Below are 23,206 nucleotides of genomic sequence, written 5' to 3' on the forward strand. Positions count from 1 at the left end.
ACCCTCTGGAATGAGCTGCCCCCAGAGATCAGGGTGATCCCTGATCTCCCTTCCTTCCGCCGCGCCCTCAAGACATGGCTATTCCAACAAGCGGGACTGGCCTAGGGCAATTTTTAGAGGGGTTTTTAATCATATTTTAATTAGACAACATTTAAATATTTCTTTTTAACTAATTTTAATTTTGTAATTGTTATTGGTGCATTTTTAACTGATTGTCAGCCGCCCTGAGTCCGCAAGGAGAAGGGCAGGATATAAATTCAATAAATAATAATAATAATAATAATAATATTTATTGTTTGTAGGCTGGCAATGCCAAGTTTAACAGAGCAAAACTTCTAAATGTGGGATATCTGGAGGCACTGAAAGAAGAGAACTGGGATTGTTTTATTTTCCATGATGTGGACTTGGTGCCAGAGAATGATTTCAACATTTATGTATGTGGCAGTCAGCCAAAGCACTTGGTAGTTGGGAGAAATAGCACAGGTTACAGGTAAGAAATAATGAGTTACCAGATGTGTTTTTATGCAATTTAATGTATCTATGAGTTATATTTTTAACCTTGGTTTGCTTGGCTTTGAAGTAACAAATCTTGCTGCAGCTAAATTCAGAACCTGTCACTAGTTCTCTGAATTATCAGCATATCCAAGTTGAACTAATGTAGAAATTAGTGACCTAAAATGAGGATTCTCCATTTTCATGGAAATGTTTAGATGCCCCAAACTGTATATTGATTTAATGGATGCGAGAATAACATTGAGAGATAAAGACGAAGAACTGCAACCTAGATAATAGTTTGGTAAGAGATATCTAAGCCCAAAGCAGACTCAGGAATGGTGATGTAGAAAGTGTCTGTGGAACATAAAAGTGGAGGAAGAGGCAACTGCTCTCAGACTTCCAAAATTATGTTACCATAACCTTACTCTAAGGCAGGGGTGTCAAACTCAATTTCATTGAGGGCTGCATCAGCATTGCGTTTGCCTTCGGGGTGTGTGTGGCCAGGTTGGGTGTGGCCTACTGAGTGGGTGTGGACAGAGTGGGTGTGGCCTATTGGGTGGGCATGGCCAGCTCTACATCGTTCGCGTCAAGGGTGCCTGTGGAGGCCTGGGCAGGAGTGGGACAGATCTGAGGCTCTCTGGCAGAAGGAGGTGGGACCAGGGCAAGTGCCAAGGCATGGTCCACTGGAGGAGCCTCACCGTTCCTCTCAGGCCAATTGGGGTGGCTCTGGATGGTGATGCAGGCTGCCCGGAGCCCTGGGCAGCAGAGGTCAAATGCCCAGCCTGGCCCTCGAGCATCCGCGGCACCAAGCCCAGCCCCACTTCCCCTCCTCAAGGCTGCTGCGCCCAGCTGCACTTACCTCCTCCTCAAGGCTGCTGCTCTGTGCTTGCTCTCTTTACCCAGGGTACGAGGGCAAAGTCAGAGGGATGGGTACGAGGGCAAAGTCAGAGGGAGGCCCATTCCCTCTCCATGGGAGGAGACCCGGCTTTGTATCCAAAGTTTCCTTAGCAATAGGATGGGAGACCCCCCAGGATAGGCCAGGAGGAGGGGACAAGGGATGGTGAAAGGGCAGCAGGGCAGGACTAAGGCAAGACTTCCCTCAGATCCACCCTCTCCTTCTTTCCTTCTTTCCTTCCTAAGTACAGAGTGGTGGGAAAATATTTGAGATGAGGGAGGGAGAAAAACAGGCAAGAAACGCAGCTGGGAAGGTGTCACCCTTTGTGAGGAATGAAGAAATGCACCATCGCCTGGAAGTGACCAGCACATGGCCCTCATCTACTTCACATATCTGGCTTGGTGGGCTCTGGGGGAGGGGATGCCATGAGCAGCGTGAGAGTCAACGTTACCTGCGCAATGCCACCCAGCTCCCAGCCTGCCTGGTTTCGGCAGGCAGCGAGGTGTTCTCCTCACAGCGCCGAGAGGTTGAGCTGGGAAACCTTGGTGCCTGCTGAAACTGGGCAGGCTGGGGGCTAGGTAGCATTGCACTTCTCATCAGTTTTGCGCCACCCGGCTTAGCCTCTCAGCACTGTGAGGAGAGCACACCGCTGCCTGCAGAAACCCCTCCCCCGGAGCCCATCAAGCTGGATATGTGAAGTAGATGAGGGCCATTTGCTGGCCACTTCTAGGTGATGGTGCATTTCTTCATTCCTCACAAAGGGTGACATCTCCCCAGCATGCACCCGGGGGTGGGGCCAATGCAGCAGGGGCTGGTTCCTCACTGTTTCCAGATGGTCTTGTGGAACTAAGACTGAATGCGATTCAGCATAGATGGCCACCACAAAATTGTACATTGGCTCCCGGCCGGCCTGGGCCAGGGCCAAGGCAGCAGGGGCCATTCCCTCACTGTTTCCAGGATGGCTTCGCGGGCCACGTGAAACCACTTCACGGGCCGCATCCAGCCCCCGGGCCTTGTGTTTGACATGTCTGCTCTAAGGGTAATATTATGGATAGTATTTTTGGTTTGGGGTTTTTTGTTTTTTTTTTTGTCTGGACTACCTTGAAGGTTTGACAATTTCACTGAATCCTTATTTTTTTTTAATTGAAGACTAGTTAATAAAAAATTACAAGTAATGAATAATATAAATCCATAATGCATTGGGGAAAAAGTTTTTTCAAAACATTTCAAGTAGAGAAAAATAAATAATAAAACTCTTCACATTTGTCATATATAAAAAGCTTTGCTGATAAGTAGATGTCTTAAAATAATGCATGGAATCTGCCCAAATGAGCAAAATTTTGGTTCCTGACTCTGACATTTCCATTTTCTGACTTTATCTGTAATCTTTTCTAGCATGGCACTTGAAGAAGCCTTAATGACCCATATCTTATTTGTTAGCTTGTGTAAGGTTTTCTGTTGTACACCTATTATTATTTTAGCTATTATAATTAAGTAAACAATAAGTTTTTTTCTTTTTTTATTTTCAATCAAATAAGTGCAGTATATTCATTTTTGGTAATGAAGATATTTGAAGATAATGAAGATGCTGAAGATTTTAAGTTGAGTATAATTTTCTCATGACTACCATAAATGAAAGACTCCTTTTGTAAGCATCCTCTCCAGCATTTAGAAGAATAAATATGATACGTGTATAGTAAACTAACCAAGGTAAAATTCCAGCAAAGTATAATCTTTCACCGAGGCTCTTGCCTCGAATTAGAAGTGAATCCACTTAGTTTCCATAACATCTGTCATTTTGTCTCCTTACCAAAATCAGTATTCCAAGCTTTCTTTAAGCTTAGGGATGAATCTCCTTTTTCTGATTGCAATGGTTGATTAATTTTGTGCTATCTCATCAGTGTGGACTCTTAACCAGATAGATTTTCCTATGATAATCTGTCCCTAACCTGGCCCTTGAGCTCTTCTGAGGCACCCCCGTTACCACTGTTAAGTCTGTCCAGGTTGCTCCTGGTTGTCCTCGTCTCTTCTCTTCTACCTTTCCCAGCCTCCCAGCCTTCTCCTGAGAGCTAGGTCATTGCATAATGTGTCTTGAGTAGGACAATTTGAGTCTAGTTATTCGAACCTCAAGTGTGAATTCTGGATCCATTTGTTTGTTTTCTTGCCTGTAATGGTTTTCTCAGGTATCTTCTCTATCACCAAAGTTCAAAAGCATCAATGCCTTTTCCTATCCTGCTTCTTACAAGTCCAATTTTCACTTCCACCCAGTGCTGCAGGGAAAATAATTGCTTGCACTGTTCTCATATTTGTTAAACATACACACATTAGATAGAACGTCTGAATATGTGTTCCAAGACCTTTATGGCTGCTGTGCCAAGTGCTAGATACTGGTATATTTCTTGACTACTTGTTCCTTTACTGTTGATGGTTGATCCTAAAAGGCAGAAGCTATGATATTTATCAGTTAAGTCTTTTCATTGTCAATTATAAGGCTCATTGTTATTTGATCTTTTTAATTGTAGTCCCATTTTTTTCATTGTAGTCCTTGACTTTTATTATTACAGCTTTCAGATCTTTGCTTTTTAGCTACCTGAGTAATATTAGCACCATAACACACATTGTCTTCTTTTAAAAACACGTGTCTTCTTTCAATCCAAATTTCTTTAATATGTATATATATTCAGCATTTAGATTGAATAAATAAGTGGAGAGTATACAGCCATCTCTCACTCCTTTGCCAGCCTGGAGGCAGTCTTTGTCACCATGTTATCTCCAGAATGTTACTTCCTAAACTATGCATAGGTGTCAACATTTTTAACTGTATTCCTTTTGATTGTTTCAAGTAGTTAAATATGAATTTTTCAAAAGTGACATAATTTTGGATGGGCAACTTAACTCACCCCTGGAATCCTGAGGAAAAAATATTTATTCTGGATTTCACAATTACATATTGAGCGCTAACCACTTTCTAGAATAGGGGTCACCAACCTTTCTGGGTTGGCGGCCCGGTGGGAAAGGAAAGAGCAGACACCTTTATACATGCATGCGCACACACCCAAATGTAGCTGTGCGTGCGTACATGTGAATGGGGCCATGAGCATGTGCGCTCTGTAAATGGGGCTGCTAGCACTGGCGTGATGGTTGTGAGGGTTGTGAGGCTTGTGCAGGCGGGAGGGTCACGATGAGGCTAGCACCGGTGCGAGGGTCACGCCAAGGGTTGCACCGAGGCTAGCGCTGGCGTAAGGATCACACCGAGGCTAGCGCTGGCATGAGGGTCATGATGAGGCTAGCACTGGTGTGAGGGTCGTGCCAAGGTTAGCGCAGGTGCTAGAGTCACGCCAAGGGTCGCGCCAGCATGAGGGGAGGTGAGCTTGCACACACACACACACTGGCCATCCACTTACGTAGCCCGGTGGCCAAGAGGTTGGGAATCTCTGTTCTAGAAGGTGACAGAAATTGAATAGACCCACTTTCTTTTTCCTAGTTTTATTTGGTAGCATTTACAGCATCTATTTCTACCTGTGATTCAGGGAGGTTGAACTACAGTGCCAGTGAAATTCGGGTGGCAACTTTTTTAGCATAGGAGGGGAAAGTGCCAGGTCAACGGAACTTCCCGTCTCCTAGGAGTTGCTGCCACCTACTGCTCTATCCTGATGTTTGTAATAAAATATGTCTTAAATTTGTACTTGCTCCATTTTGTTTTAAAACAGTACACAAGCAAGGTAATATTGTCCAGTTTAGTTTTCTATTGCTAAAGTGTCATCAGCTTTGTTATTTTGAAGAATCATGGATGTGGTGAAATGTGGAACTGAGCACTTAAATATCCACAATTAGATGTAGAGAAGGTAAAATCTTAATTGATCCACCACGGGGTTTTTTTGTTGGCCAAAGTTAATGTGTGTTTTTTAAAAAAAGAATTCTTTTTTAAAGCAGAAGTTGGCCTCTAGATTGTCCAGAACAGGATTATGGACAGACCCCCACGCTCCCTATCTTGTACTTTGATATTCACTACCCTGTTTCACTTGGACTGTACAGTAGGGTTCTAAGAAATACATGGATACTTCTGAATTCAGGTATGAAGAGGACTAGAAAACTCCTAGTTGCTTGCTGAATAGGTTCACCTGCTGTTCAGTGGAACAAATTGTGCTGCTCACATGTCCACCTGTTACTTGCCACTGCTCTAAGCAACTTGGTTGTAATTCAGTGTTTGAATCTTTCTAGATTGGGGTAAGCAACAATTTGGTGAGAGGCACATTTGAAATTTGGTGGGTACATTCACAAAATGGTTGTCATCATGACCATCACCCTTCATAAATCACTCATGTAGTAGAAGATGAATAATTGTCAACTATGCAGCATTTCTACCTCCTATCATAAAGTTATGGATATAGCAGGGGTTACAAAGATCATCTCAGCCAGGCCTCTGTAATGTGCAGCAAAATCCTTGTGAGATTTTGTTGTCAAGTTTGTTCTGTGCCTCTTCTCCTAAACCAGTGGTTCTCAACCTTTTTAATGCCGCGACCCCAACCGGTTGTAAGTCGAGGACTAAACCGGTCGTAAGTCGAGGACTAAACCAGTCGTAAGTCAAGGACTGAACCGGTCGTAAGTCGAGGACTACCCAACCGGTCGTAAGTCGAGAACTTTCCCTGCCCGGGAGCGCCGTGCGTGCGTGGTTCCGCCCCCTGCGCTGGCCGAGGCTGGCAAGCGGCAGAGATGGAGCAGGCCGACCACCAGCTGGCCCAGCCCAAGGGAGGTAAGGCACTCGCCGGAAAAGGGGAAAAAATGGCGGACAAAAAAATGGCAGACAGCCTTGCTTGGCGACCCCCGTGAAATGGTCATTCGACCCCAAATGGGGTCCCGACCCACAGGTTGAGAACCACTGTCCTAAACGCTTGTCTGTTTTATACATTTTATCCTCTTCCCTAAGTAAACCTTGTGAAGCCTTGTATAGATAATAAAATTAAAAGGATTGCAATGTAATAAACAGCATACCAAAGAATTAAGAATAATTGATGTGAAAACATTCACATTAAAAATAGGGGAATTCCATAACAGGCAAACATAGGTGGCTTTGTAAAGAGGAGTGTTTTAAAAATGCAACAAGCAGAGAGTTCCAGATAAAATACTGCAGAGATGGAACACTTGTAGCAGGTAAACCGCATGTGAGACAATCATCATGTAGTAGCAAAAGCAGAATGACTCTTCTGATAATCATAAGTTGCTCTGATGTAAAGGCTGGAAGAGCAAAAAAAGGGCTTGGATGGTAGAGAGTGCAAGTGGGAAGGGAAGAGAATTTCCCACATCAGAAAGAGGAAAAGAGCGACTAGTGAGACTTGAGAGCACTTGAGAGACAGTCCCTGTAGCAGAGACATAAATCATTTGGAGAGATAGAATTCACAGAGGAACAATGTGCAAAATTGAGAAGAGGAAGAAATTTTGGAACAGAATTGCAAGAAGGCCACGTAGGGCTTCTTTATAACCTTGTCAGTTACTAGTTATTCTTATTTACCCAGAACAATATCTAAATTCAACCAGGCTAGGTTGAAATTGTAGAAGAAGCAAGGCAAGAAACTCAGCAATACACAGTACCTCATTTTGCATGACTGCTCTGAAGTACTACAATTCCCATCCACTTTTATAACTTCTAACAAGGGGTCAGCTATCTAAATTTGGATTTTTCTCTTGACCTGTATATATGTATATAACAATATCTAGTATATATGATATTACTGTTACAATACGGAATAAAAGCAATTTGAAATGAGACTTTAGAGGAATGTTTTGTGTCTAGTTTGGGAAAAGAGCATTCACAATAATCAGAACCAGCCCCACTGGGCCTGTACATTACCAAAATGGATTCAGCTAAGTTGTCAATATCTTTAAAAGAAAGCCCAATCTGTATCAACTCCTTTACTTTTCATTTTGTTCTACCTGCTACTAAAGTAGGTAAAGATGCATAATACTTACACCTTGACTTATCATTGGACCATCCATTATTTGAAGTCAACGGGTATAATCTTAACTTTTTTTTTCAGGATAGGGGGAGTCAGAAGTGAATAAATTGAATTAAACAGATGAACCACCTCCTTGATCCAGTGATTTAGTGGATGTTTGTCACACCATTTGGAATTTATCCAGGGGGTTCAAAAGGCCTCTTTCCCCAGATTCCCCAAATGGGAGATAAGTTAGATGCAGGTGTTTAGTATATGAGTTTAATCCACCAGTTCTGAATGGGTTTATTATAATTCCAATAGGTATTGAGAAGAGGCTTGTCATCATTGTCAAAATCATCGTGCAGGGCTAGTTGATATAGTAAAGGCCCAAAACCTTTGGCATACCTTCCTTGGGAAAACGTATAAAAATGTATTGATGTGTATTGTTGCTTTTTTGTTTCTTTTAAAAGTTGGATTTGTGCAAACTTTCTGTTTCTGATAAATATGTAAATGCCATTTTTTAAAAAAAATAACTTTCCTGCCCCTGCATATGTGTTCATAGGTTGCGTTACCAAGGATACTTTGGCGGTGTAACTGCTCTGACAAGGGAACAATTTCTGAAGGTGAATGGATTTTCAAACAACTACTGGGGCTGGGGAGGAGAGGACGATGACCTCCGGATCAGGTACATTTCAGTCAAATGCAAAGTGGGTGGCATGGACTGTGGGTGATGGAAATCTTTCCTGTGGTATGACTCAAATTTTGTTAAAGCAAATTATTGTAAGAGAGTCTGGAAACCGAGTCAGAGTTGGCATGCAGAAAGCCTAATCAGAAATATGAAACTATCTTGACATTTTAAAAACCTGGAAGTCCACTCCACTAACTAGGATTCGCTGCGTTTACATGACATGATTTTCTTAAGACAGCTTGAGACCACAAGCAATCTTCTTGTTACATGTTTTTAATCACCCCTCTGTATTGGGATTATTTCAGGTTTCCTCTTCTATGAAGCAGCATGAAAGTAATGCTGCCCCCTTAGTGCAAGGTGGGAATAATTCAGCAACAAATAAACAATAATTAAACCATTCAAAATTGGGTCAATGTATGGGAACCTATGATGCAACTGTAGGCTAATGTCTTAGGCTTGTTCTAGTACCTGTCTGCACACTATCATAATTGCCATTTGCAGAACAATACAACTGCAATGTATCTGCTTTGGGGCTCAACAATACAATTAATGGAGGAATTTTCAAACAAACCTATTTTTTTAAAAAAAGAAGAATGCTTTGAAGGCTGGCTTTTTGTGCATGTGCTTCTGATGAGCATGGACTATTCATGGGGAGACAAGAGACAGCCTTCAGAACAGTTGTACAAGGCTTCTGAACTGGCTGAGCTCTAGTGGTCCAGCCAGAAGGATCTCATAGACCTAGATCAGGGGTAGTCAACCTTGGCTCTTTTATGACTCGTGGACTTCAATTCCCAGAATTCCTGAGCCAGCTTAGCTGGCTCAGGAATTCTGGGAGTTGAAGTCCACGAGTCATAAAAGAGCCAAGGTTGACTACCCGACCTAGATGAAAAACAAAGCAATGTAAGTTCCAGTAAAATGAATAACAATTACAAAATCCTTCTCAATGAAATTTCTGTTGTGTTTTTCTGATTTTTTTGGGGCTCTGCCTGTCAGCAAATGTAGCAGTTAGAACTGGTTCATTCTGTTTGCCTTTCTTCCTAAAGGTCAACAAAGCTGCGTTTTGCAAGAAGATAAATAGTTAGCATTCAGAGGAACAGATAGTGTAGCCCTTATTTTTAAAAGGAAGAATGCTAAAAAATGCTATGCTAGAATCAAGAATCTTGGCTCATGCTTTGTTTACTTTGTTCTTCTTTTTCATTCTATAAATTGTTTTATACTAGCCTCTCCCAATCTGGTGCCTTGCAATGTTTTGAAATTATAACTTCCAAAATTGTCTCAACACATCTCTTTAACACTTGTCTGGCGAACACTGGAATAGATAAGGGCACTTCCATCACCCTCCTTTAGTCAATTGATTCTTAGTTAAATTGCAAATGGATCAGTGCTGCTGAAATTAATCCAAAGTCTTGGCCATTGAATCCTCCTGCTCAGTGTAGCAGTTGAGTTTGAAACATCCTCAACAGAGAGTTATCCAATCTGTTTGACAGTGTCAGTGACAAGAAGCAAACCATATCCCTATGGAGATGTTTCTGTTCGCAAACATCTGGTCTCTGTTACTGTATATTTTTTTCTTTACAATTAGTGGCAGTCTTCCTTCCTGCATTCTCTCTCCTGTAGCCAGGGATAGTTAAGGACAAGACTATGATGTTCATATAGGTAGTCCTCAACTTACAACCAAAATTGGGATCAATATTTCTGTTGCTAAGCAAGGCAGTGTTAAGCAAATCACAAACATACATAATTTTCCTTCTTTTGCCTCCTATTTTCCCCACAACATGTGGAGTAAGTTGTGCAGAGAGAAAGTGATTGGCCCAAAGTTACCCAGCCAGTTTTCACGCCTAAGTGGGATTAGAACTATAAACCATCTCCTGGTTTCTAGGCCAACACCTTAACCACTTCACCAAACTGGCTCTCCGTCACTGTAATTGAACAAAGGAAGAAAAAAACCCTATAAAACAGTGGCTACATTCCTCAACTCTTGCAGATGGCACATGATGAATCCTATGGTTAATGATATCAAAAGCACCTGTGAGGCCTAATAAGGTCACAAAGACTGCTCTTCCCTATCCAGATCATCCACAATAGCAATCAATACAGTAATATATGATGATATATTCAGATCATCTGCTTCTTTCAAGGACTTCTGCAGTTGAGCCCCAACTACAGACTTTTTGCCATCAATATGTAGGCTTTAACATAGGCTTTTATTCTGGTTGATTAAATTCCTTGTTTTTTTCCATTGCTTTAGGCAGGTAAAAATGGTTGACAATCACATCTAGTATGGCATCAAGCTTCAATGAGTTGTGAAGAGCTAAGAAAGCATGATGCCTGCCCAGATCTCAGGACTTACTGGCCATGTTAGAAACAATGTGCAGGAACAATTTCAATGATTTGTTTATATATTAAATCTATCCTACCTTTCCTCTAGGTAGGACCTGAATGTTACATACATAGCATTCCTGCATTCAGTTCTTACAATAGCTTTGCAGAGTGAAATGGACTGAGAAGGTAGTAACAGGGTCTGGCTATCATGGTTAAAAATGGACTTGAACCTGAGTTTCCTATGTTCTAGTCCAGTACCCATTCCATTATACCACAATGTAATATAAATTATTCTGCTCACTATTAGCATTATTACATATATTACACATGGTTGCTACTTCTAGGGAAAAGCGGTTTCAAAGCCAAATTTAAAAGGCAGAAAAGTAACATGTGAACAATTTTCCCCGCTCTGTTTTCCATTCTTTGCAAACCTCTTCTTTCACTTTGTTAATAATAAAAGCTCATCTGGAATCCTGAAAAACAAAAAAATCAGCTCCAGAGTGAAGTGCAGGAACAAATTAATAGGCAGTTTTCTCTATTTCACATCCCACTCAAGCTATTCCACTTTAGAAGCAGCAGCAGCAGTTGGAGAATTAAGATTAGGAAAAGCAATTCTGAAATAGATCAAAAACTCATCTAGTTCAGGAGTTTATTTTCAAGATGACCAGTAAGTATATAAGTAGTTACGATATCCTACTTATATATCCTGATGATTGGTACCGAGAACCTGCTTAGTAGTTGTGATCAATAGCCTTATCCTCTATCATTTTAATGTTGTTAAAACTCTCTGCTCTAATTGGCATCCTTGTATCTTGTAGCAATGTATTCCACAGGTTACAAATTCTTTATCTACCTTCACAAATTTCCCACAGTTCAATTTCATTGAACATTGGTTGGGATGCACTGACTGAGGAAACTTTGATCTTATCTACCTCTTCATCAGCATGTATTTCTTGTACATAGTTCAGCTGTGCAAATTTGGTATTTGACTCAGAAGAGGTAGTTTGGAGCACAAGTGCATTGTCTATAACTCATTCAAGCAGTTGTATGTTTCCAAGATCGCATGGCTTCTGTGAACACTTCCCCAAAGCAGCATGATTCTGGAAAAAGGCATATTTTAATGAATTAGTTAGGTGCAGGGCTTGTATTCCTTTGTGTTCTGATACACCTCTTCCAAGGTATAGTATTAGTCTTAACATGCAGTTGCATCTTGTACTAAGACAGTCCTTCATTAAACCAAAATTTTACTATTTTCAGCCATTAACCCAGAAAAGTGACATACTTCATAGTGGAATGTTAGTTATGCTGAAAGTTATTTTGAGGATTTTTCTGCCTTCAACATAGGGCTTTTGGAGAGGAAGTGGGATTCATGAAAATTGTGCTATTTCCACTTTTCAGTGCGAGTTTATTTAGTGCTTATTCTGGGCTTGCTGTATTCATTCATATAGCATTATAGTTAGATTTAAGGGAAGTAAAATGTACAATTTGAGAAGGAGCCTGTATTTCAGTTCTCTTCTCTTCAGGACTGGAATGTTGAAATCATGTCATGGTTGTTTTCATGTGTGCTTTCCTAGTCATTACCAACAAAGCAAAATGGCCAGGTAGCTCTCCATCATATTCTCTAATGATCTACCAGAAGGCTTGCACTTCACAGCTTTTCATTACTCACAAATTGTCACATTTTTGTTTTCAGGGTTGAAATGCAGAAAATGAAGATAATCCGACCTTCCCCCAGTATAGCCAAGTACACTATGATTTTTCACACTAGAGACCAAGGCAATGAGGCAAATGGCCAGAGGTGAGTTAAGAAAATGTGTCTGTGAAGCAAATTCCATTGAAGAGTATAATTGGTGATGGGAAAAACTAGATTGTGGATTGTGTTCCTGGTATGTTTGGAAGATTCTTTGTACACCTGAGAATGGATGGCATGAAAACAAGTTTATTTATGTAGTCTCTTGAACTGCATTTTAACATATGACTTTATATAATGTGACCTATTTTTTTTTCTTTTTTCCTCCTACCTCTAACTTTAAAATCTCTTCAGAATGAATCTCTTGCATCAGGTGCCTCGAGTATGGAAGACTGATGGGCTAAATTCATGCTCCTATAAACTGCTTTCAAAAGAATACAATCCTTTATATACAAATATTACAGTGGATTTTGGAAGGCAAACTAAGTTTTCATAACCATTTCTTATGCCTAATAAATTTTATATGAATGGACCAAAAAAAAGTAATGACTTGAGCTACAGCAGTGAAATATTTCATTTTCTGTTGGTGGATACTCAACAAGTTCTTTACACAGGGGATGTTTTTAAAACATAGATTTGTTAGTTACTTCCTTTTGAGCTACAAGACAACTTTGATTAGCTGAAAATTAAAGACTTTCTTTGAATAAAAGTAATCCTTTATAAAGAATTCTACTGAACATTTTTTTGAAACAGATATAAGAACAATTCAACCATTAACTTTTCAATGAAGCAAGACTTTTTTTCAACCCAACTTTTTAAAATGTCTTTGTTTCTTCCATTCAGCTGAAGAACTACTCATAATATTCTAAAGAGGGGTGGTACATAATTTCTTTTTCTTAAACAAGGAAAAAATAAAACTGAATAGTGTAAAAGCTGTTTATCTTCTGTTTTCATATTTATCCCAATATCTGTTAAAGAATGTGTGAGAATTTATTATTAAAAGAAATTGATTATGCTGTGCTTTTCATTTTTTAAAGGATAACATCCAAACTTATTTGCATAGAGTACACAAGTAGATAAATTGATATTAAATTAAAGCATATACCATTGCTTTAGTCCTATGGAAAAATGTGAACCCTCACTATATTTTTAAAAAAATGAGCCAGAACAATAGTATTCCAGCCACCCAAAGTCAAATTATTTTTGTATTTTCAAGGTGGCTACCAGCAAACCACATAATAGGCTTGAAAAGCAAACACTCCTTATTTTCTCCAGATTTACAAATGGACAGAGGGAAATAAGATTCAACATTGGTGCTTTGAACAAACAGCAATCTTGCTTAAATATTTACAGATTTCCTACTCTTTCTATAGGAAGGGTTCTATGATGATTCAGTGAGCTATATATGTGGGATATAATACAGGGTAAATCTCCATATCCATTAATTCCAGATTTTTAATACAGCAAATACATAAACAGCTGCTCTGTCTCATCAGTTTGTCTACAGAAATGTTTCAAACTTTTTTAAATAATAACATGAGACTCCAATGAAATGTGTTAATTAAAAAAGCAGACAATCATTTCATCCAAAAACTTACATAAGATGTTTATTAAAATTCACTAAAATGTTTTAAAAATTAACATTAGCTTTCTTTAAATATGTGTATAGAAAACTGAATTTTCTAATGAAAAGCCTTTCAAAAGAAGACCTGTAAGTCAATTCCAAATTCATACAATTATTGAAAAACTGGTCATACCATTAATGTAACTTTTTAAATATTTACTATGCAGAAGACTTGTGCAAGTTAGAAAAGAGCACAGGATCCAGTAGTTATTTTGCAATTGTTTATAGACTAATTTGTTAATGGTACTTGACAATTCCTATAGCAGAACTATAGTTTCTAGCTCCTGGCAGTTTACTGCAGAACAAGATAGAATATGTAATTTCTACATATTTCTATGTCAATGAAGCAAAACCATTCTACCCCAGATATGATTTCTTTAGTACCTTGTATTAGGCTCCTGCTTTATTTGGTCAAATGCATGCAAAAGCAATGTTCTCTTTCCCCTCCTTCTTGTCCTGGTGAGTTTAGTTTGTAAAATGCTCGAAGATATGAAAGCTTCAGATGATGCTGAAGTCAAGTGTTATTCCTTTTTCTTCTACTTGGAGGTGGTAATGCTGGTGTGGCTCCAATATCTACCATAATGTGCGTATAAAGGTATTTTTTCTTCTTTTCTAAGAGTTTGAAGACAAGGGAATTTGTTCCATCATCTTTCCATGTTTGGGAAGTATGCAATTCAGCAGGCCTAGGGAAAGCAAGATTCCAGTTTAGATAAGCCAGGAATATTTTGCAGAAGAAATGCAAATCAAACAATGTTTCATTACTAACTTTTTAGAAAGACAAAAGAACATTGTTTCTTGTATTACAAAACAAGCATAGGCAAAAGGAAACTCTTTTCTTATGTAATATTTTTAAGAAGGATTCTCGTAAGAAGAAAAATGAGTATTATTAAGGACATACTGTATATCAGAGGTTCTTCACGAACAGAACATCCATTATGCAAAAATATATTGTCAGAATTTAAGAAGTAATGTAGGTAAGACCCCAATCATATAGTCATTTGGTCCAATTAAAAAAAGTGAATTATAGCCAGAGAAGCTTGATTTGGGTGAAAAATATTTATCGTGACTGAGACCTCATTGATGCAATTTGAACTGGGAATATACTCCACGTTCTAATTTATCATACAAAACCCTGGACGATAGAAGGGGGAAGAGGAGGTATAGAGCCAGCCTTCTCCGGTTCTAACTAAATAGACTAACAAATGTTTACTTTCAATCTACGTGATTGGTATTCTGTTGCTTTTGAATATTGGAAACCATTTTTTGAAGTATGGAGATAGGATTTACAGATATCTCTCCCTCACTTCCAGTAATAAGCAGTTTATCATGTATACGATGGAGGGGAGTTTCTAGGTCAGATGATGCAAGTACTATCGACACTGTACTTCTGTTTGGCAGTTCCAATACAGCCGCAAGCCATGTTTCCAGAACATATATTACTGGAGCCTGTACTTAAATATATTTGCTCGTCTGCTGATATTTAGCCCTGCCAATGGCTACAAACATTCCTTTCTTTAAAAAAAAATCTATTGTTTAAAAGGAGTCTAGGTAGCCTACAGAACTTACATACAAGTCAATATATTACTACTTTAATTATATTTTTAATTTAATGAAATGTCAAAAATAAATTAACATTTATTGAATATAATACTGCTGCTTAAAATTAATCCCTGAAGGTCCTCCAGAAGAACCATATTTTCACCTACTTCTGAAAGGCCAACGGTCACTGTTGTCTGAGAGGGCAAGCTATTCAAAGTTACGACAGTGATGAAAAAAGTAACTTAGCAATGGAGTTGTGAGTCCCAAAGCAATTGTAGTGATCAGCGCTTGAACCATACTGACAAATTTACTGGTAATAAGAGTAGTTCCTGCAGCATTTGTGTAGTATCTACTATATTACATCAATGCTCCAGGAGCTAACCATTCAGCAATTATGCCGCTGCATTCTGGACCAACTGCATAGGATGATCCCACTTCAATTTAAAATAGATAGGAATGTGATCTGCAGTGTTATACACAAACAATACTTCACATAAGGGAGAGAAAATTATGATAGAACTTGACCAGAAAACAAAACAAAAACAAACACAATCACCTTTTTAGCCTCAGTAAAGGGCTAACTGTTTGTCCATAACCCATCTTTTTGTAACGTCCAACATGTAGAGGAACCTGAATTATTTTCATTCCTGTTATATGGATCCTTTTTGAAATAAAACATGGTGAGAAAAATCACTTCAGAGCATAGCTTTCACAATAAGAAAACAGGCAAATGTACAATTGAAAAAGGTATTGCAACTACTTTCTAGACAGTAAATAATGCTACTCTCTTTTCTGGCTAAAACAAGTTTATAGTTTTAAATATTCCTTACAGTGCTGACCACTTTTCTTTAGAGCAGTCCTTTGAGAAGGTTTTTTTTTTCCTGCAACTGGGTTTCATGTGGATTTTCATTTCCATCAGTACAAAACCCCACTCTTATCATGGAAGGTTTAAAATCATACCTGCATTTATTTGGAACCCAGTGCCATGGAAACTAAAGAGACATATGAAAAAAGATATTTGGTAGAGTGGTAAATGAAAAAAGAGCTATGGATGAGGAAAAATGCATCAATGATAATGACATGCAAAAGATGAGGACGAGATTATGTACAATACTTAAGAAAAGCGAAATAAAGTCAGAACAAGGAATGTTTAAGATTAAAACAAGCAATGAAAATGCCGCAAATCTGATAGAAATTAAAGCATTATTTTAGAAATGGAAGAAGAAAGCTCATCAAGAACCCCAAGCAGGACAAATAGAATTTCAAATAGAAGTGATAAAATGATATGGAAAGAAACTTAAATGACTACTGGAATGACTATTTTAAAAAATCTGTATGGGAATGATACAGGCATCCAAAGAACTGAATGTAAAAGAATACTATAAATGTTAACATCCAAGCAAAAAAATTATAAAAAGGAAGTCATGAATGCAATTAGAATATTTATGGAAAAATAGGGAGATGGAGGCATAGATATACTTTTGTTTACAGACTAGCCATTTTGAGGTTTTCTTCAAAAGCCTTTGAGGATATTGCGGTTTTTGTTATTTTGAGAAATGGTATAAAGCAGTCATCTGAAATAAAATGCAGCAAACTTTCAGTGGCCTTCTCTTAAGTTACTTAATTTATTAACCTACCATAGAGCACATATTTTAATTCTATTGGATGACAATCTAAATTACACCTTTTGAACTAGCTGAAGGAAAAAAATTGATATATTGTGGAAAGTAGATTAAATACTGAGTGGATGCGTATTAGATCTTTTATAATCTAATAATGTTCAAAACTGATTGTTAATAATAAAACTATTACAACTGACAGGCATAATTTGGTAGCAGCTGGTATGTAGCAGGAATGTTAGAATATGCTTGGCAGAATTGCAGTTTCTTCTGACAGGAACAAACAAATGACAAAATATAGTGAGTCTACTTTCTTATGAGAAGCACTTGTTGAAATTGTGCTTATCCTAAAATATTAAGATGCGTGTGAAGAATGCTTTAGTTTTAAGTATGTGACTATAAAGTCACACACAGCAAAAAAGTGCCAGCATTTGCATGATTTAAAATTGTCCAAGGACCTAAGTGTTTATTAAAATAATAAAATAAAAAAATTAATAAAGTTAAGCATTTCATATATTGGACAGTAGCCAGTCTTAATAATTCTAGATTTATTGATCCTAAAAAAAACCTATCAGATTAGACTCTTCAATAAGACTTAAGAATTCTAGTTGAGAACTTCCCTGTGTAATCACCCATCACTAATACAGATTATTATATCAGAAGCTTATAGAAGTAAAGCAGCACAGTACCTTGTAATTTAGCATATGGACTGTGATAAAATCACAAGATTCTTAGGTTTTGGCCCCAAAGCTAATTTTTCAAAACGTGTACTGTGTACATATGGACAAGCTTTGCCAGTGAAATATCAACATAGCTTATTGTACTATTGGTTGATTAAAAAACAAAGAGAAATACAAGTTTTGGAATGTAAAGAGTGTTTTGGGAAAACAGGCAAAAGTTGTTAAAAAAATTCTAGTAATTTCCAATTGAATAGCTATTTACTATATTATAATCTGACTGATACGGAATTAAGAAAATAACTTGAAATGCTAAGATAAGCAAGACAATATGTGATGATATTCAGATCCATTTCAGCCTTTAAAAATATTTATAATATGTTGCAAATACAAAATATAATCATGGCCTTAGCTTCATTTTTCTTCAATTTCAGGAAGAGGTATAAAATGGCACTGTTTGATTGGAGGATACTTTCTACCTATATAAATATTCACTATCAATAACTAATGAAAAAGGATATCTTTATTGCTTTTTTGTTTAATACCCACAATATTTGCCTTGCTTACAACTTTAATGCTTGAACATACTATAATATTTCAGTAAATAAATACCTTTCTGCAATGTCATCATCTTCATCAAGACGCTCCCAGTATGTGTTTGGAAACCCATTTATCTTCATGTAGTGGTCTGGGGTCAAAGCAGTAACACCACCAAAATAGGATGAATATGGCAGGCTGCACAGAAAAATAAACTTAAGGTGTGTGATTTTATAAGCAAAGACCACATGGATTCACCATACAAGTAAATGCACTTAGATATTACTTTTTCCCCTTTACTCTAGCCCTTTCACACCTGTGCAATATATTACATTAATTTGAATTCTATTCAATTCTTTTTGTTGTGCTAAACTAGAAATGAGCACAGGAAAATCAATGTGCTCTAACAGTTAAAATTCTGGACTGGGACCTGAAAGACACATGTTTAAATCCTTACCAGGTGACTTTAGGTCAGAGATCTTCAAACTTGGCCCTTTTATGACTTGTGGACTTCAACTCCCAGAATTCCTCAGCCAGCGTGCACAAGTCATACAAGGGCCAAGTTTGAAGACCCCTGCTTTAGGTGAATTATCACTTTAAGGCAGATATACTTTACAAACTGTTGTAGTTAAGGTAATACAACAGAAGAGACCTAGAACCCAGAGAAAAGGTAGGTATGCAATAATTGTGAAAGAATTATGTTTGGAAACTTCAAGACTTTAATAAACTTAAAAGCTAATTCTATATATAATTCTGAAATAGACCTAATTTTTTTTAGATATATAGAGTTGATGTCTAAATAATTACATTTAGTATCAGAGTTTAAAATGCAACTAGGAAAATATTTCAGCATCTGAATATTGCAAATTAGAAAGTAGCTATGATTTCTGAAAATCATTGCTTGAGTGTCAAATAAAATAACTCATGCAGTAACTTTTTAAAAATAACTACCGCCATACTTAAGTATAATTCCTAAATGTTTAAAATGTTGTCAAAAATGTATAAATTCAATCTAAATGAAAACAGATGTCCTGGATGGAACATGAAAAGGTTTGGAATTAATTTTAAAAAACTGAGTGTGCATATAAATCTATATGTTTATTCATTATACATGACTCAGATAATGAATTAGTAAATATATTCAATAAACCATGTTTGGTCAGATTATTTTATTTCATATTTACTTTCATATTCTTAAGACATTACCGGTAATATAACTTGTCAATAGCAGTGGACAAGTGTTTGGGATAATATTTGTCACAGACATAAAGATTATAGTCATTTTCTGGAATAAGATCCATATTATGTAGAAGCAGACAGTCCCAATCATTGTCTTTCATGGCCTCATGGACACCAACATTAAGGAGCTTTGCTCTGTTAAATGGACCAGTTCCAGCCTGGAAAGAAAACATGCCACTCAATCAAGTAACATAATGACACTAAAGTCTGACAGCAATGACTCTTCATAATATCTATATTGTATTCATTTTACAAAAAGCCTCTGATGTGATTAGATGAGTTGTGCTGGTATTGGATGATCAGTGGTTGTGAAAATTGGATAACTTGTTAGTCTTATATTCATAGAAGATAAAATTTGTGATTAACATACAATCTGATTACTGGGAAAAGGATTAGGGAGGAAAGACAAAGTAAAAGGAGAACTGTCAGTCTAAAGCAAAAAAAATAAATAAAATCAGAAGTAGCAGTTTTTCTGACTAAATTTCATTAAGGTCCATAAGCTTAATGAGCTTCAGCACCCTTTACTAGAAGCACTCAGATGCAAGATAAAGGGGCTGAACAATGAGCAGATAAAGTAGAATAGGTAGGAAGATAAGAGGAATGCAAGTTCACAAAAACAGCAAAGGACATATAATTTGAAACAAGAAAAACCATCAAACACTCAAACAAGATTCTTAGTATCATCAGGACTAATAAAAATATTTTTTTTACCTATCCCAGTTCCTTGGATAGGTGGATAAAATGCCAAATCTATTCTAAATAGATAACTATGCAGTGAACTATAATAAAAAGAATGTATTAAATCTGTATGCTGCCTGACTTTCAACGACTCTGTGCTGCTCCAACAATTAAACAGAAATTACAAAAAAACATTAAAAATAAAGCACAATTGATTCCATTGATGAAGTCATGAATAAAGAGCCAGGTCTTCATGACTCTTCTAAATAACAGTAGATTAGACTTCTGGTTGGGATCTTGCGACGATGCAAGCATAAGAAGATGGGGCTCTATCTTTCATGTCTGGTTTCGTCCCGCTGGGGGACCCTGGAAAGGGTCGAAAGTCGCCCTGTAGAGGCAGTGAAGAGGGGATGCTTGTTGTTCATGGGGGTGGTGGTGGCAGTCCCCCCCCATTTTATCCAAGGAAGCCCTCCAAACCGGCGGGAGAAAGACTGGCTGCATTTGTATAGCCAGCCCTAAGCTGCGGACTACGGAGGTCAACCAGCACTACAAGCAACTTTACAGCAATGTGGATGAAACTGGGTGAGACCTGATCCTTTATGATTTTGAGACCTCTTCCTGAAAAGCTGCCCAAAGCACCCCCCCCATGAAAGAGGAAAGGGAATTTCCGCCCCACACCCTCAGAAAAGAAAAGCGGCGAATTAATACTTGGGGATACTGGCAAACCTATAAGACTTAACTGGAACTAAAATATACTTACAGCTTGAAAATTTGGGGACTAAAAGTGTTTTTAAGACCTTTTAATTTTTATTTTTTCTAAAAAAAAAGACTTGAAAAGTTTAACAATACAGTATGTTTTGGATCTAAAAACCGGAAACTGGCGTTGATGACATCTAGTGATGAATCATGGCACTACAACTTATTTATGCCTAAAAAATCTGGCTTGAAGCCCAGAATTAGATAAGGTTTTGACTGGCCTTGGAACTATTTTATTATTGAAAATTATAGTTGAGAAAAAAGAAAAAATGATAAACATTTTAAACTTGGCCTGTCTGAATTTTGAACATAAATACTGATTTCCAGAACTGTATTGTGGATTTATTTATTTTTTTGAAAAAATATATGGAATACTACATTTTGGCTGTTAAACAACCCTCAATTATTCTTTTTTTCCCCTGAACAGAAAGAATATATTTCTTATTGGACAGAAAAATTTGAACTTTACTTATATCTGCTTCGGAGAGATTCAGGAACGGACAGTCGGTTAGATAAATCTATAAAGCAGGGGTGTCAAACTGCCAGCCCACATGCCGGACGCATCACAAGGAAACCACACAAACCCATTGCCGGCAATGGGGAAAAAGTTCCGATACGTTGCGCAACGTTGCAAATTTGACATGTCTACTATAAAGGCTACTTATAAAGATAAAATAAAATAAAATGGATGTTTCATACTCAGTAAAGCATAGTAAAGCATCATCTTTAACATCTGTTCCCAGCAGCCCTAACTTGCCATATCACCAAGAAAATATTGATGAAATACAGAAATTCTCTCCATGCTGAAACTAATACAAATTAAAAAACAATTATTCTAGCTTGTGAACAGGTTACTAATAACACAAAGGAGATAAAAAAACAATTTTCTAACTCAAATCTACAAACTCAGAAGACAACTACAGAGAAGGAACCAGCAATCCAGAAAATAGAAGGAAAACTAGAGAATGCTGACGCAAACCTTGTTGATTTAAAGGAGGAAATAAATTACCACTCAGATAAATGAAAACTCAGAAGATATAACGATAATATTGGAAATGGAAAAGACACTTTATAAACCAAGGTTTCAGAACATACTGCATGACAAGAAAGGAGAGCTAACAGAATGGAAGATAAAATCGTTAACAGAACTGTGGGGAACCAGAGAAGAATATCAACGGGCTAGCTCTTCCAAAAGCATTTTAACCAAATTGTTTCTCTTGTTCCAAATATATATAAAAACAGAGGAAGAATTATTTGATGATCCAAATGCACTAACTTGAAAAGTTAGTGGGCAAAAGAAAGCTAGAGTAAGACTGAAGGCAACAGAAGCTTTGACCTATTAGAGGGGATGCTATATTATTGATTAGAGGTTTGAATATGGTTAATAGATTGCTAGAAATAGAAGTATTATCATAACTAGATAGTTGGGATTTATAATCAGAATATTATATCTTGATATGAAAAGGGAAATAAGAATATGTTAAGAACTTTGAATAAGGGATTCTTTTGGTTGCCCAAATATAACTTGTTTTGAAATTATAAATGATTGGATACTTTGAACATGGATGGAAAATTAAAATTGAAAAACAAAACAAAACAAAAAAAAAAGCAAAAATAGGATATGGATTAAATATGTGGAAATTGAATGCAAATGTAATTAAGATATGCTTTGGCTAGGAAAGATATTTTAAATTGATATTATTGATATCATTAGAAAAATGTAATAAATGTTGATATGCAATTGTATGTCTACTAACAATAATAAGAATTGTATTTGCCTAATGCGAAAAATTGTTATTACCAGAAGAAGAGAGGATGTACTGGCGGGTGTAACATTAGACTTGGTTGGAAAAACTTATATGTATCACCGAATTATTAATAGACTCAGTCATCACGTTGTTTATTGAGCACTTGTTTGTGAAAATAGAAAATCAATAAAATATCTATAATATAAATAACAGTAGATTAGAGGCCACTTGGTTCTTGGATTTAGTATTGCATTAAAGCTATGCATGAAATTGGATTAGAGTCTATTGTAATACAGTATATAGAATTATTAGGTTTCATTTAATATCTCTAAAATACATGTTTGATTTTCAATTAAACACTCCCCCAAATGCCCTAAAATTAAATAATAAAGCTAACAACTTCCAAATGAACTCTTCTATTCAGTATTCTCCTGTGATTACATATTAACAGCAAATATAAATGGAACATTACTTCAAAGGAGCATCAATACAATGATTTGAGTAAGGTTGTAATCATAGTTTCTCCCAAACTGATATAGAAACTGTTTCATTTATTGGAATATAACCATACATACAGTTGCAAGAAAAAGTATGTGAACCCCTTGGGATAACGCGGAGTTTTGCATGAATTGGTCATAAAATGTGCTCTGAACGTCATCTAAGTCACAACAATAGAAAAACACAGTCTGCTGAAAATAATAATACACAAACATTACATGTTGCCATGGTTTAATTGAACATAACATGTAAACATTCACAGTGCAGG

General features: G+C 37.2%; 2 protein-coding genes across 2 annotated transcripts in view; one reads left to right on the forward strand and one right to left on the reverse strand.

The window, feature by feature from the left end:
- Positions 1-13,543, forward strand: part of B4GALT4 (beta-1,4-galactosyltransferase 4) — a 28,050-nt gene extending 14,507 nt beyond the window's left edge. Inside the window, exons 5-8 of the mRNA XM_015816180.1 lie at positions 303-490; positions 7,886-8,008; positions 12,027-12,131; positions 12,378-13,543. Of these exons, the coding sequence (XP_015671666.1) occupies positions 303-490; positions 7,886-8,008; positions 12,027-12,131; positions 12,378-12,519 (558 nt within the window). The 3' untranslated portion in view covers positions 12,520-13,543. The remainder of the gene's footprint in view (positions 1-302; positions 491-7,885; positions 8,009-12,026; positions 12,132-12,377) is intronic.
- Positions 13,544-14,040: 497 nt separating this feature from the next.
- The window catches only part of LOC107287654 (beta-1,4-galactosyltransferase 3), a gene marked incomplete at its 5' end in the record, with an annotated part of 10,294 nt that continues 1,128 nt past the window's right edge, over positions 14,041-23,206 (reverse strand). The window contains 4 exon segments of the mRNA XM_015816181.1: positions 14,041-14,330; positions 15,743-15,847; positions 18,095-18,217; positions 19,226-19,416. Of these exon segments, the coding sequence (XP_015671667.1) occupies positions 14,162-14,330; positions 15,743-15,847; positions 18,095-18,217; positions 19,226-19,416 (588 nt within the window).

The sequence above is a fragment of the Protobothrops mucrosquamatus genome, unplaced genomic scaffold (assembly GCF_001527695.2).
Source record: "Protobothrops mucrosquamatus isolate PMUCROS unplaced genomic scaffold, P.Mucros_1.0 scaffold411, whole genome shotgun sequence".
In the NCBI taxonomy this organism is placed as follows: domain Eukaryota; kingdom Metazoa; phylum Chordata; class Lepidosauria; order Squamata; family Viperidae; genus Protobothrops; species Protobothrops mucrosquamatus.